The following is a 16,087-nucleotide window of genomic DNA, read 5'->3' as shown; positions in this document are numbered from 1 at the left end:
TCAAGCGTGCCGTGTGCACAAGCTCAGTTGGTAGGCTATGCTATATTTTCACATTTTATAATGTATAAAAACAATATGTAAAAAAAAAATAAATAAAAAAACGAATATCGAATACCAAATTTTCATAACGAATATCTACCCATAGAAAAGAATATTCGAATATCTGAATATTTGGGTACAGCCTTAGATGTAACTACATCTTACAACACATTTCCTGTGCATATCTCTTCCTATTTGTCAAACATGGAGCAATATATTTAGAAGGGACATAAATGACCTCTAAACTTAAATCTTTTAAAAGCCTGCCAGGTACAAGACTCACCTGTATTTGCCCCGGCCTGTAAGCACCATCATGACGCGCTTCCAGTTGGTACAGGCCACCTTGGGGACATAGCAGTAGATGAGTTCATGGTCCTCGTCCACCACAAGATGTTTGAGATCTCCGGGTGTCAGTACTCTGCGTTTACGACTGGATGCACTGTAGACTCGACATGCATCCACTACCTGATCCCTCCTGGCCTGGTGAAGGACAGCTGCTCCAGACAACTCCAACTGGTCAGGCAGAGACAGAGAGAGTATGAGAGAGAATCTCAATGTACGTACATACGCAGAATAGACATACAGCTAAAAACAAGGACAAAAAAGCTGAACAAGGTGAGCCCAAATAAAACAACAAAAGAAAAGGACATTGCTTTAAAATTTGGACAAGGGACTTTTAGTGGAGAGCTATCTGGGTATGAGGATCTGGAAGCTGTCAGCTCTTGGCACCAAATATTTGGTACATGATGCTTAATCTTTTCTAAAGAATGAAGTAAACATTGGTCATTTTCTTGCTTGTTTGGCTGAAAAATGTTCAAATTTTAGGATAGTCAACCAATAGCAATATCTACTATCAACGATATCTTCTGATATACACACTGACTAGCTATGGCATCAAAGCTAGATGCATCAGCCGAATTAGCTTGTTGGGTAGCTGGCATCATGGAACACAATGCTTTGGTAAATGGACTTGCATTTGTATTGCGCCCTTCTAGTCTTCTGATGAGTGAGGGTAATTTTACACTACAGAGCCAGATTCATCCATTTACACACACATTTATTCACTGGTGGCTGGGGCTTAACATTTACATGCAGTTAGATACCCATTTGGGCAACCTGATCTCACAGAAATACGTGAAATGACCATGACCTCTCAACACCGCATTCCGTGGTGGCAGCACGTAATGGGTTGAAATTACGTGCTGCCACCACGAAAACAATGCCAGTGTAAAGTCAATTAGGATCCTCTCCCGTGGTGGACACACGGATTCCCTGATTCAATCACGCCACGTCAACCTCGTTTTCCTCAATGATATCTTTAACATTCCTGTACACACACAAAAACGCGGAAGTGTCCTTGATAACTCAACAATATGACAGGTTAATGTCAAGGCCGTAAAATAAAATAAACGTATTTTGCCAGCTTTTGATAGCATAGGGCTTTAAGAGCATTGTGCTGTCGGCGGATGATGGGCGCGTTCCACTACTGTTTTGTAGCTGCTCTCTGCCGTCTGTGGGCTTAATGCCATTTCAGATTGCCATCCGTCTGCCGTAACTGAATCCAAACGCCACTAATAAATAAATAAATAAGAAGATAAAAATAAGGCTGAGCATGGAAGAACCAGAGAGGAAACACCATCACATGGAGCCATCTGCCCCTGGCAACCCGGCCACCCACCACTCCACCAGGGGAGAGTGGACCCCAAGCCAGCGCCACAGAACCAGCGGCTGCCCCGCTGGTTATATCTCCGACCGTGGCAGCTGTCACACAAACCGCTGCTGAAAATTATACATTTTGATACAGGTAGGCTACATACATATTGCAAAACTCTGTGAAAGTAGGACACCAAAGCACATTTTCGTTTCCAAAAATTTCTTTGATAACGAAACCATTCATACGGTCAATATAAAACATTTTGTTAGTAATAAAAAACAAATGTAATCTCAGTGTGACCACGCCAGCCGGCGGGACTGTGGCTGAACCACTTCCAGTGTTCATTCATTCATTCATTCATTCATTCATTCATTCAATCGCGTGTTCAATGTGTGTGTGTGTGTGTGTGTGTGTGTGTGTCAGAGAGGAGTATCAATAAAAAAAAGTAATTATTTCGGTGTTTATTTCTTTTATTCTTCCGTTTTTTTTAAATTAAAATGCGTAATATAGCCAACAATATTATAGACCAAATGTTAATCTAATTGTTATTGTAGAATGTATTTAGCAAATCACCACTCTCAACTGGAGACAGCAGCAAAAAAGAAAAAAAAAAAAAAAAAAAAAGGCATTACAAAAAGCCGACAAATAGTGTTAATTAATTGACGTGAGACATTGAAGAGGTTGTCTCCTATAGTCTGTAATTTTTTAATTTTTTTTTATCATAACTTCTCGGAAATTACTCAAAAGTAGAACATACTAAAAGTAAATACAATAATAGGCTAAATAGTATCTAAGCAATAATAAAGTGTCTAAACAATAATAAATATTATCTAAGTTATCTATTAGGCTACCATTCCACTCTGTAAATAGATTTTAAAATTTCAATATGATTTTAATATTATTTTTGCTTATTTCATTATTGTTATTATTGGTTTTACTTTTTAGTAGTATTGTATTGTCTGAGGATGACTCATGTTAGTAACTATCTACAGTAAAAAAGAAAAAAACAAGCAAAGAAACAAACAAAACTCATTTTATACACTGGGCCTTCAAAGTGCTTTCTGAAACTACACCTGGCATGGCTTGTGTCCAAAAAATGGAAAAATCTAAACTCTGTTGTAGAGCTAAACCAAATACATCATTGGAAAGGTCTCAACCTGGAGAGTAACATATGTATATACGAGGTTGATGTGACGTGACTGAATCAGGGAATCCGTGTGTCCACCACGGGAGAGGACCCTAATTGACTTTACATTGGCATTGTTTTCGTGGTGGCAGCACGTAATTTCAACCCATTACGTGCTGCCACCACGGAATGCGGTGTTAAGAGGTCGTGGTCATTTCACGTATTTCTGTGAGATCAGGTTGTCTCTGTGTGTTTGTTTCCTCGCGGACGAGAAAAGGGAGAGCGCACATTTCCGAGAAGGCGTGTCCTTTTCAAAAATGCAAGAGGCGTTGCTTTGTTGCCGGCCGTTTTCGCCGGTGTGTTAAACACACTTTAGAAAGGAGTGTCCCCAGACTATCAGAAGGCGGAGATCTCTGATTGTCTGATGGCGAGACTACTCTGGAACATATCCTTGATCAGGATAGTGAAGTTGAGGAGGAATTGTCTGAAAATGAAAATGATCTTGAGATCAACTCTGATCATGATGATGAATTTTCAGACCATCAACTCCAAGAGAAACATTCATATCAAAAAATGACCAAATAGAATATTGAATGCCTCATTTTTGCCAGTATTTTAAAAGAAATCCGTTTGAAAGTTATTTTTTTAATGAAAAACGAGTGAATTCTCATAAGTACATGATGATTTGTAAGGGGTGAAACACTTAATTACATTAAATAATGACTACATTAATGTCAATTGAGCTAACGATAATGTTTATAGAGAAAAATATATTTACCTCCGCCAAGGAGGTTATGTTTCCGCCGGCGTTGTTCTGTTTGTCTGTTTGTTCGTTTGTCTGTTTGTTTGTTTGTTTGTCTGTCTGCAAAATAACTCAAAAAGTTAAAAACGGATTTTGACGAAATTTCCAGGAAAGGTGGATAATGGGACAAGGAACAGGTGATAAAATTTTGGTGGTGATCAGTTGATGCAAAGTGGATAAAATAATAAATAAAATCTATCGTCTGACACCCTCAGCAGCAATTAAGACAGTGAAAATAGCGCCATCTGGTGGCCGGAAAGCACGTCTCATTCTACTTGCTAAATATTGTTAAATTCTAAAATTGAAATTAATGTTCTGTGTTGGAAAAAAGACTGTGAAAAATACAAAAAAGATTATATTCTGTGTTGGTACAAAATAGAAACGAAGTAAATACACCACAGTGTCTCCATGGTGAAGGCATATAACCTAATAATGATAGTGATGCAAATAACCTAATTGTGATGCAGGCTGCAAAATCTAATGCAGAGGGGGAGTGAATATCACCTACTTGGCGGAGGTCTGCAATCTCTGAGTGCTTTTGTAGTTTTAAACTACTTTCAGATGGTTAAATATCCACCGGGTCAATTTGACCCAGGAACATCATTGCATTACTTGATAAATGAGTTACATTGTTGCATGAAATGAAAGATTAAAAAACATCTTTTCAGATCTTTAACAGCTGTCAGTCTCTCTGTATTATGTATGTTTGTTGAAAAAATGATGTTCCTGAGACAGCCTTTAATGATAATTACTTTGAAATCTTACAGTATGTCATTCCGGGTAACAGCATGTCATTCCGGGTAACAATGACACAGTCAAGTAATTTAACCCAGATTTTCATGATATATTACTCAATCATGTTTCTTGAGTTGAGGATACAGTAACAACCCTTTTACCTTTACTATAAAACATTTTAAGACATTTTCCATCTTTTTTCTCTTTTTGGCATGGAACATTGTGTGATCAACAGCAACTAATGAACCCATTTCAGTATTAACATCCAAATATATTACATTAATTGTGATGAAAATGTTGTTTTCTGAGCAGTAATTGTTTGTTAAGTTCTAACTATAGTTATCTATAAACTTTTATATGCCAACAATGGTACATATTTGAATTAATTTTCAATTCCATTCCCGTTACCCAGGAAGGACATTTTCCATGGAATTATCCATATGATTGACTGAAAAATGTTAATTGCATTTTTAAAATGAATTCTTTTTGTTGAGTTATATACAGAACACTCTAATAAAGATAGAAAGTGCCTAAATTGGCATTTTTAGCCAATTTGATTTATTTTCAATATTCAAATCCTTGTTCGTCTTTGACCCATGTATATATATATATATATATATATATATATATATATGTACAGTGTCAATAAAGCACTCTAAAATGAGTGAAACTGAACCAAAGCCGAAGGAGCAAGTGATTAAGAGATAGGGAGAGTGTTATTAATCTAGTCTTTATTATCATGCTCATCTCTTTATTGACTCCATCTTTTTCTCCTATCTGAGTCGCTGCACAGACCATGATAGAGATTAGTCCATGGCTATGGAGGAAGATAATGATATTTGAGGATATTACAGATATTGAGTGTTCAACATGCGCAAATCCAGTCAGCTATCACTAATCTGAGACATATTTCATATTAACCATGATGCATGTGATGAAGTGGACCATGGTAGAAGGGAAAGGAAAAGGCCGGGAAAGAATTAAAGAGTCTGAGGCTGAGAGCAGCCTGAGGGCTTTACATCTGAAGGGCAGGAATGTTTTCTTATGCCTCTTGATTATTTTTCCTTTGGGTCTGAATTCCCCTCTAGGGCAGTTCCCCGGTTTCCTTGCCGACTCTAAACTGATTGTACTCTGGCTTGCATCTTGAGAGCTCCATCCCACTCACAACAAAAGTGGCCTTTCAGTGCAACACTGGCCAGGGCTGACATGGAATGCTAAAATAACTCAGGGACCACCACCAAGTGGTAGACACCAAGACAGCTTGACTAAAGAGGTTTGTATGTATTTCTTCCTTGAAGTCACTCTTTAACCATGTCTTCAAGTGTGCAATTCATCACGTGCTTGCTATAAGAACATGGCAGCAAACCAATCTGTCACACCTTTTTAACTGAAAACATACATAAGCAGGCATGGAGAAGTCGTGAAGGAAATGCACAACCTTAAAATCTAAGATATTTCAGAAAGTGTGTAATAGTCATTCTCTGTTACTTTGTTAATGGGCTCCATGTGGGAATACAGGGCCGATGATTTGTTTCATTGAAAAATCAATTGAGAGAAGAGGTGGTAAGAACTTACCTTTCAACGATATTCAATGCAAAAACACTTTCATTAGCATTTGGAGACTTTCACATACAGTCTTGAAACATTTGCTGATACCTTAAATAAATGACAATTTCTGCCACACAGTGGGCTTCATGCAGCAAAATTCTCTTAAATTTCTCATACTTTCTCTAAATTTTCTGTTGAGAGAAAAAATAAGAGAAGTCAACTGCAGATGCACCAAATGCTCTTAACCAATCCAAATCTCCTCTTTCAGGTGTGCTCAATGAGGAATCACATCACAAATCATGTAGTAGCACTGGTAATGAATTTGTGTACAGCTAAATGACTCATGGCCTGGTGGTGTGATCATCACAAAAGGGGATGTTGTTGCGGGAGGAATCGGACTGGTGCTACGGTTTTAGCTCCAACTTGCATGCTTAGTCAAGCTTGAGTGATGATAGAGATGAAGTAGTTAATGAAACCTAGCAGTTAAGAAGATGGGCCAGAAGGAAATTTTAAAAGACCAAGGGGGGCTGCCACGTCAGGGACCCAGTCCCAGATCTGTCCATGCTTGATCTTGCTTGGGAAAGTGAAAGTGGGTCAAGAAAATAGAAACAAGGGCTTACTTAAAGAAGATCTGTGTTTGTTAATTTTGTTGTTTGTTTGTTTGTTTGTTAATGCAGGAGTGAACGTGGCATATATATGTGTGCACTATGGAAATGTCCTAGGGTTCTACCCTTGTGGAGGAACTAGCAAGGACTCTACCATGACCAAACGATTAGTAAAGGATTGTGATGTGGAGAATGCTGATGCATGGAGAAGCCCCCACTGTGAGTGTGCAGAGATGAATTGATGGAAACAGGTGGAGAACACGCCTGTGCAGCCGTACCAATGGTGACCACGATTCTTGGCCCTCGTGGATGTAGGAGAGGATCATTCCGGAGTTGAAGAGATTTTGTAGGGCAGATGGAATAGAGAAGCTGGTGAGGCCGATGTATACTGTAGGAGCTGCGCAACACTTGCGGGTCTGCCTGGAAGTATGTCTGTAGTCTGACCACTGTGGGAATAACATGGCTCAAGGATAATCGTTTTCAGGTGGAATTTCGTGTGGATCAGAAGAATTGATCTGCAGTTCTGGTTCCATGGAGAGTTCACTATTTGATACAACCCAAGCTAGCGTTTGTCTTACTTTTAGATTGAGGTAAGCCTCTGGTTACACATAAGGCCCATGGTCTGTCGGCATGAGAAATTAGTTCAAGAGAAAGAGAATGCATCAGGTGTGCTTGAATATTTTGAGCAGAAATGGAATGTGTTCAAGGCATGGTCTTTGTTCCAGAACCTAGTTTATAAAACTACATATAAGGGCAGGTGTTGTGCTGTGTTCAAATAGTTGTACAAAGGTGAACTTCTGGTGAAATTGATGTACTGTTAAATAAACAAAATAAATGAAATTTTCCAGAGTGTCAGTACTGGTGTTATAGGAAAATCAAAAACCTGGCAAAACATTTGCCGTGTCAGCAGCGGTCGTGGGGGAAGTATTCAGATTCTTCACTTATGTGAAAGTAATAATATTATACTGTAAAAATACTCTGTTACCTACGGAAGACGAGAACGGCCATGTATTAGTCTTTTTTTTGTGCACTGTTATCTCGAGATAACGACTTATTAATTCGTTATCTCGAGATAACAAAGACTGTTATCTCGCGATAACGAATTAATTAATTTGTTATCTCGAGATAACAAAGATTGTTATCTCGTGATAAATAAATAAGTCTGATGGTTGTGCGCTGGCTAATGTGATTGTCCTGATTTCAGCCTACAAGAGCTGCCACTGGTGTCCCAGAGAGGTGAAAACAGCAGATCACATTATTGATCAGCGCATCAGGATGTACTTTAATCAAGGTCTAACACAGGCAGAAATTGTATTGTGTCTTTCTGTTAGAGATGGCATTCAGATTAGTCCTCGTCATTTAAGGAGAAGACTAGCAGCACAGTTACGACTTCACAGGCGACGGTTAAGTGATCCTGCTCATCAACGGGAAATCACATCATCTGCTTTATGTGACGTACATGCCCTTATTTGGATAACACGGTATTCCCCACACATAAAGCCTATTGACAGCGTAATGCGCTCTGGCTGCAGATGTATTAAGCATGAATCTGTTCTTACAGCACGTCTACAGAAAGTATTTTGTTAGAGACAAACCATCCATCTGTCTGTCATCTCATATTTGACGTACATGCCCTGATTTGAATAACACATCGTGATGTCGGAACCATCAGCCTCCCACTGCATTACGCTTTAAAGGGATACGCCAACATTTTTTTTGTTTGCGTGTCTTGCCTCACTCCCGAGTCCATGACAAGCAGGTAGATACCATTCTTTCGGCTATACGTGCAGTAAAAAGGGAGAGCCGGGCAGAGCTTGCCCACCACTAATTAGCTTAGCTCAAATGCTTGGAGTCAATGGGTATTGTTAGCCTGCCTCTGCCTGCAGTCATCAGATAAACTCTTCAGCAACTCTAAACGGTCCTGTGTGCTTGTTGTGACTCGTTTTTACTGCGTTATGTTACGTTATCTATTTTTAGACTAAGATTAGCACTTCATGTAAGTTTTGAAAGAAATCCATAGGAAACTAAACCGCAGTTCTGCGCATGTGCGCCAGTAAACAGCTGAGGAAGAAAGCAGAAGAAGAAGAAGAAGAAGAAGGGCGGTAATGCACCTGAAAAGTTGTTTGCCAACCGCCATAAAAAGAAAGAAGAAGAAGAAGAAGAAGAGAAGAGCTCATGCAGTAGATCGGTGAAGGAGTTTGTAGGACACTGTGACACTTTTTTTGAGAGAGAGAGACTTATAAATCCCAATTTTACAAAATGCCTCGTACGTGTGCTGTACGGGGTTGCGACAATAAGCAGAAGATATCGTCACATCTTATTTTTCACTCAATTCCAACTAGAAATCCGGAGCGGATGAAACAATGGCTAGGTGCTCTGAACATGGATCCCAACACCCGACAAGAAGCAGTCAAGAGGATGCTAGTTTGCTCAGAGCATTTTTCACGGAACGACTACTAAGAAAAACTGGAATTGAGAACCCAAACAATGAGACTTTTCTTGAAGGACACGGCCATCCCATCACTCGGTGTCACACAGACAGTAAAGGAGGCAAGTACTTGTGTTTTGTTTTCACGTTGTAACGCTTAGCACGGCATATTATCTTGCGCCAGACAAAATAAATAGGACGGCCATTTTACTGTATTCGCCTCGTAACTCCAGGGGTCACGTCGTGTTTCCCCTTACTGAGTAACGTTACAACTATGTTGGCAGGGAAAACCAGTCTGAGAATACAACTGCGCTATTTTTATCTGTAAAATCAAATCAAGTTATGGTAGCTCTGAAGTGCATGTAGTAAGCTACATGACAGTCATAACATACATAACGCTACAAAAACAACAATACCAAAAAAAAAAACGATGTATGTTTACATTATTTGGCCCAACAGCCTCAAGGCTAGCCCAAGTAATTTTTTCCAGGGTTACAGTATCAATCAATTTCAATCAATCAATTTTATTTATAAAGCCCAATATCACAAACCACAGTTTGCCTCACAGGGCTTTACAGCATACGATATCCCTCTGTCCTTAAGACCCTTGCAGCGGATAAGGAAAAACTCCCCCAAAAAAACCCTTTAACGGGGAAACAAACGGTAGAAACCTCAGGAAGAGCAACTGAGGAGGGATCCCTCTTCCAGGACGGACAGACGTGCAATAGATGTCGTACAGAACAGATCAGCATAACAAATTAACAATAATCCACATGACACAATGAGACACACACACAGAGAGAGAGAGAGAGAGAGAGAGAGAGAGAGAGAGAGAGAGAGAGATACAGGTAATGACAGTAGCTTACGACAACATTGTTGAAAGTAATAATATTATAGTTATAGTTCTGGCTACTGTGGTACAATATGTTGAAAGTATGTATTAATATCTGGCAGTATACATGTGTGACAATAGTCATATGTGTATAATAACAGTAGAAGTATGACTAATGACGGCAGCAGCAGCAGGAGGCATCTGGCAGGACCATGGCAGCAGCACAACCACACACGTCACGCTGTCCAGGCACTGTTGCGATATGAGTTAATCTGAGAGACAGTGGAGCACAAAGGCTCCGGAGAAGAAGCCGAGTTAGTGACATCCAGAATGGCCGAGTTAGCAAGATGCAGTAATAGAATACGAGAGAGAGAGAGAGAGAGAGAGAGAAGGAGAGAAGGTGCCCGGTGTATTATAGGGGGGTCCTCCGGCAGACTAGGCCTAAGTCAGCCTAACTAGGGGCTGGTACAGGGCAAGCCTGAGCCAGTGAAAATGTGAATTTTAGAAAATGTGAATCGATTCTGAATCGCGCGACGTCAGAATCGCGATTCGAACTCCAATCGATTTTTTCCAACAGGCCTAATGATTATTATAATTTATAGGCTAATAAAATTATAATAGTCACTTACTCTACAGACAACTGTCTGGTCCAGACGGCCTGGGGCGTTTTTTCCAGTTTATTTTGGGTGGATGGAAAAAAGTTTCAACAACTGCGGGATTTAATCAAGCTGGAAAAGCATCATTCGTTGTGACACAATCTCTTTGTGTACTGTCCTCTTCGCCAGATATATCAAGCCTCCCCATCGATGGCAGCACCAACTCCCACTCAGTACAGCAGAAGCACTTGTTTTCTGTCGGCATAGGTTGACAAGCCCCACATCTACACCACCAGTCCATGCCGGTTCTGACTCTCCCCTCGGCCCCAGGCTGTTCGACTGTCTCAGCTTCTCATCGTGCACGCTCAGCTTCCAAAACATGTAGTTCCTCCTCTGTATATTCTGGTTCAAATAGGTAAGGTTGTGGATCTTCGTCAGTCCCGAAGAAATCATCTTCGTCCTCTCTTACAAAGTCGGCCATAATCTGTAGTTGTAATCTTCTTCTTCTCCTAAACAGAGGCTTTGTTTTGTTTACCTATTTCCAAGCACGTCCGCGGTGGTTTGCGCATGCGCAAAAACTGCGGTTTAGTTTCCTATGTAGCCTACTTCTTTCAAAACTTACATGAAGTGCTAATCTTGGTCTAAAAATAGATAACGTAACATAACGCGGTAAAAACGAGTCACAACAAGCACACAGGACTGTTTAGAGTTGCTGAAGAGTTTATCTGATGACTGCAGGCAAAGGCAGGCTAACATTACCCATTGACTCCAAGCATTTGAGCTAAGCTAATTAGCGGTGGGCGAGCTCTGCCCGGCTCTCCCTTTTTACTGCACGTAGGCCTATAGCCGAAAGAATGGTATCTACCTGCTTGTCATGGACTCGGGAGTGAGGCAAGACACGCAAACAAAAAACATGTTGGCGTATCCCTTTAAAAAAATAAAGAATCTGAATTTAAACTCAATTTGTCTGACTTACATTTATCTCTTTCATATCATTAATACATAGATCTGTGCTTTTGAATGTGATATGCAGCCTGCCTGACTACATACAGTAGCCTTGGCATCTGGCATAGGCTAGCCTACTGTATGTAGTCAGGCTGCAGGACCTCCTGCGCTCAGAGGTGAAGTGGCGTTTTGCCAATGGATGAAAGAATGAGTGACATCATTGAATTTTTTTTTCCTGCTGTATAGCGCATCGCACATTGCCACTCACTAGGCTACTGACTGGCTGCCATAAGCTACACACAAATAAAACATTAAGAAGTTCTAACAAATGCAAATTTTATTACATTTTTTCCATAAGGAGGCCAGCAGTAGAATTCACCACATGACAAAAGCAGACAAGAAACTGTAGTTTGAGCGCTGTCCTTGGTGCTGAAGATGTCCCCGAGCCTGTTAGGCAGCGGTTATAACAAAATCACTTTAAGCACTGTCCTTGGTGCTGAAGATGTAAAAACAATCAAATGTCTATACTCCAAAACTCACTACCTCTGACATGACGAACCAAGACAGTGTACACAGATAAAAAAAACATCAGCAGAAAAACTGACCAACAGCAAGCGGCGATCACCATGGCCAAATAACGTCCCATATCTGTAATAAAGAAATAATAACAAGAGAGCTGTTGGCAACTAGCTGTTGCTGCTGCAGCTACTATTAAACGTGACTGGAATTAATAAACAAGCAGTAAATGCACAGTGGGGGTTATCTGTTTTCTGTATCGGCGTGACGCGCTGTGTTAACTGAGTGAATTGTCCAAGCGCGTTAATTTGAGTTTGTTTTAATTTAATTACACTAAAGTTGTTGAATTAAACTAACCACATGAGTCCTTTTCGTTTTTATACAATTTATTGCTGCATTTTGAAAGCAAAAAGAGTTTTTTGGGGTTATGTTATATCAGGGGTTTCACCTTGGCACCGTGAACCTGTGCCTCCTGTGACCTGTAAAAGTAGCGTTGTGACATAAGCCTTAGTTTCTGTTGTTGGCGAATTGTTACAAGCTGATGAATTCGCTGGTCAAGGCAGGCCAAACAGGTGAGATGACAGACAGATGGATGGTTTGTCTCTAACAAAATACTTTCTGTAGACGTGCTGTAAGAACAGATTCATGCTTAATACATCTGCAGCCAGAGCGCATTACGCTGTCAATAGGCTTTATGTGTGGGGAATACCGTGTTATCCAAATAAGGGCATGTACGTCACATAAAGCAGATGATGAGAAAACAATCTTTGTTATCTCGAGATAATGAATTAATTAATTCGTTATCTCGAGATAACAGTGTTTGTTATCTCGAGATAACGAATTAATTAAGTCGTTATCACGAGATAACAGTACACAAAAAAAAGAATAATACATGGCCGTTCTCGTCTTCCGTAGTTACCAGTAAAAGCTTTTTATTATTATAAATTATTTAAAATATCAAAAGTTATAGTATTCATACAAAAAAGTTTAAATATATTTGATAAATAAAAATCATTAACAGAATTAAAAGGAAAAGCAACAAGCCCTAATACTTGAGAAGCTGAAACCATTTAATGTTTTTACATTAAAGAATAACTTAAACAAGTCAAAATAGTTGTAAATTAATGATTTCCTCATAATGGTTTGCCAATTAAAGTATCAAAATGGTCATCAGAAATAATTAATCATTATTAACAATAATGATTAATTATGTTAAATAATGTGACTTAATTTACATTAAATCAGCTCCTGGGGCACCATTCCCACAAAGGGAAAAATGATAGCCAGTTAATGATATCAGTCTCATAAAATACACTAAGCTATCAATTTGGAACTCTGATTAATAGTTTAATTAATAACCATCACCAAAATTACCATATTGATAAAGAAGGCTGAAGGATTTTGGAGTTCTTGACATAGCAGAGGTTGACTATTCATTCACACTTGTGCAACATGAAACAAACAGCAGGTATGATTCCAAATGTGTTTATTTATAAAGAAAGCAAAGAATAGAATAGAATAGAATAGAATAGCATAGAATAGAGTTTATTGCCATTTGCACAGGTACGTTACAGTACAGGCACATTGGAATTCTTGTGTGTCTCTCTTCATCAACTGAGTTAAAAAATATAAAAGTATAAAATAGACAAGTTCAATTAAGACAGAAAGCAAATAAAAGAGCAGCTCAAATAGTGCAAACACACAAATATACAAATATACAGTCAAAAGCGGTGAAGAGAAATACAGTAGATGTGGAGAGAACCCTACATAAAATATATAAAAAATGTAATGAATAATTGACATTCCTGAATACTGATCACTTATTGCACATAATATATTGCACATGTGCAGAGTGAGTCAATTACAGTATTGTACATTTTGTATATTGTGTGTGGTTGTGCTGCTGCCGTGGTCCTGCCAGATGCCTCCTGCTGCTGCTGCTGCCATCATTAGTCATTAGTCATACTTCTTCTGTTATTATACACATATGACTATTGTCACACATGTATACTGCCAGGTATTAATACATACTTTCAACATATTGTACCGCAGTAACCAGAACTATAACTATAATATTATTACTTTCATTAATGTTGTTGTAAGATACTGTCATTACCTGCATCTCTCTCTCTCTCTCTCTCTCTCTCTCTCTCTCTCTCTCTCTCTCTGTGTCATATGGATTACTGTTAATTTATCATGTTGATCTGTTCTGTACGACATCTATTGCACGTCTGTCCGTCCTGGAAGAGGGATCCCTCCTCAGTTGCTCTTCCTGAGGTTTCTACCATTTTTTTCCCCGTTAAAGGGTTTTTTTGGGGGAGTTTTTCCTTATCCGCTGTGAGGGTCTTAAGGACAGAGGGATGTCGTATGCTGTAAAGCCCTGTGAGGCAAATTGTGATTTGTGATATTGGGCTTTATAAATAAAATTGAATTGAAATTGAATTGAATATATGTGTAGGGACAGGTAGTGTCAGTGAGGAGTGAGATATGTCTGTCCCTCCAAAGCAAACAAAGCACACAATTCTAACTAACTATATACAAGCATGGGTGTGTATATGCATGTGTGGGTGTGTGCGAGAAAGAGAGAGAGAGAATGAGAGATAAAAGGTGGGTTTATAAAACAAAAGACTTAAGGAAACGCGTACTGATAAACTTTGGTTTATTGTGTTACATTTAATGTTACTAATGATCTAATGTGCATAGACTAATAACAGTACAGTTAACGTTTTCAGTTTCAGTACATTTGTGCACAGTAATGAGCAGGTGAATGTCTGCACCGGGCTCGGGGTCAGGATTGGTGAGGAAAATGTGGCCCGAGCCGCTCTAGCGTGATCACCTGTGTGTGTGGCGGGACTCCGCCGTGCGCGATACAGAGAAGAGCAGAATTGTTAACGCGTGACCATGTAGAGACAGAAATGACACAGTGACATAACACCATAAAAGGTATATTGTTATGTTATTATATGAAGCGTCCGTCGTGCAAAATAGTATCAATGGGGGCTGTGGGCAGGACATTATTACACAGCATGTGGCTGTGACTTCAGGCAGAGAGACCGCTGCATCAGAGCAGAAGAGCACATTTTAAAATACATTTATTTTATCAATTAGTTGCCCGATCAGGCAAGTGAGTTGTTAGTTTACATGCCCGACCTTGAGTTTTACTTACCCCGGGCAATCGGGCAGTCGTTATTGTTGAGCCCTGTTGTGTTATGTAGGCTATATGTGTTAAGCAATTCATTGTTTTTAAAATAGGCTAGTTATTCTTTTCCTGAAACGCATAACTGAAGATAGAATCTATGTGACTGGCAAGTGGTGAGTGGCATCAGGCCGACCACCCAATGGTTCGACTACCCAATAGTCCGACTACCCAAAGGTCCGACCTACTATTTGAATCCCATTAGTCCGACCTCCCAAAAATCCGACCGCAATAAAGTGACATTTAAGGGGGGACCAGGAAACTTTCCCCTTTCAGTAAACACAGAGCAGTGGTACCACTAAACAGCTGCAATGTCTCTATGCGCGGACTGTGAGGACAGTTGCGTTTATCTCATCGACAGGAAATCAATTCATCTGCTATATGTGGCGTAAATGCCCTTATTTGGACAACACATCCTGGTATTCCCCACACATGGGAAGATGTTTTAAGTAGGGGGGCTGCCAAAAATCGGAATCGGCCATCCAAACACTCTGCAAATCGGAAATTGGTATCGGCCCCATAAAATTGTAATCAGTGCAAGTCTATCCAAAACATGATTGATGGGGTGTGTGGATAATGCTTCAAATAAAGAAGCATTATCCATATTATCCAAGATAGGTTTTGTCACAAAACAAGATATGTTGTGTGCCCAAATCATCATCAGGTGAAGGCAAGATCCAAATATTGTGCAGACAAGTTATCTTGGAGCAGGAATGAAAGCCATCTGTTGTGGGCACAGGTTATTATCTTTGGAGACAAGACTGATATACAAATTATAAACGCAACACTTTTGTTTTTGCTCCCATTTTTCATGAGCTGAACTCAAAGATCTAAAACATTTTCTATATACACAAAAGACAATTTCCCTCAAATATTGTTCACAAATCTGTCTAAATCTGTGTTAGTGAGCACTTCTCCTTTGCCGAGATAATCCATCCCACCTCACAGGTGTGGCATATCTAGATGCTGATTAGACAGCATGATTATTGCACAGGTGTGCCTTAGGCTGGCCACAATAAAAGGCCTCTCTAAAATGTTCAGTTTTATCACACAGCACAATGCCAC

At 39.6% G+C, this 16,087-nt stretch overlaps 1 protein-coding gene across 3 annotated transcripts in view; it reads right to left on the bottom strand.

The window, feature by feature from the left end:
• The window catches only part of chst11 (carbohydrate (chondroitin 4) sulfotransferase 11), a 343,304-nt gene that overhangs the window by 2,518 nt on the left and 324,699 nt on the right, over window positions 1–16,087 (bottom strand). For all 3 annotated transcript variants that reach the window (XM_049567108.1, XM_049567109.1, XM_049567110.1), the window contains exon 3: window positions 323–552. In XM_049567108.1, the coding sequence (XP_049423065.1) occupies window positions 323–552 (230 nt within the window). The remainder of the gene's footprint in view (window positions 1–322; window positions 553–16,087) is intronic.

Source organism: Epinephelus fuscoguttatus, linkage group LG22, assembly GCF_011397635.1.
Source record: "Epinephelus fuscoguttatus linkage group LG22, E.fuscoguttatus.final_Chr_v1".
In the NCBI taxonomy this organism is placed as follows: Eukaryota; Metazoa; Chordata; class Actinopteri; order Perciformes; family Serranidae; genus Epinephelus; species Epinephelus fuscoguttatus.
The sequence above is the reverse complement of the archived record's forward strand: the minus strand, read 5'-3'. Positions and strand labels throughout refer to the sequence as shown.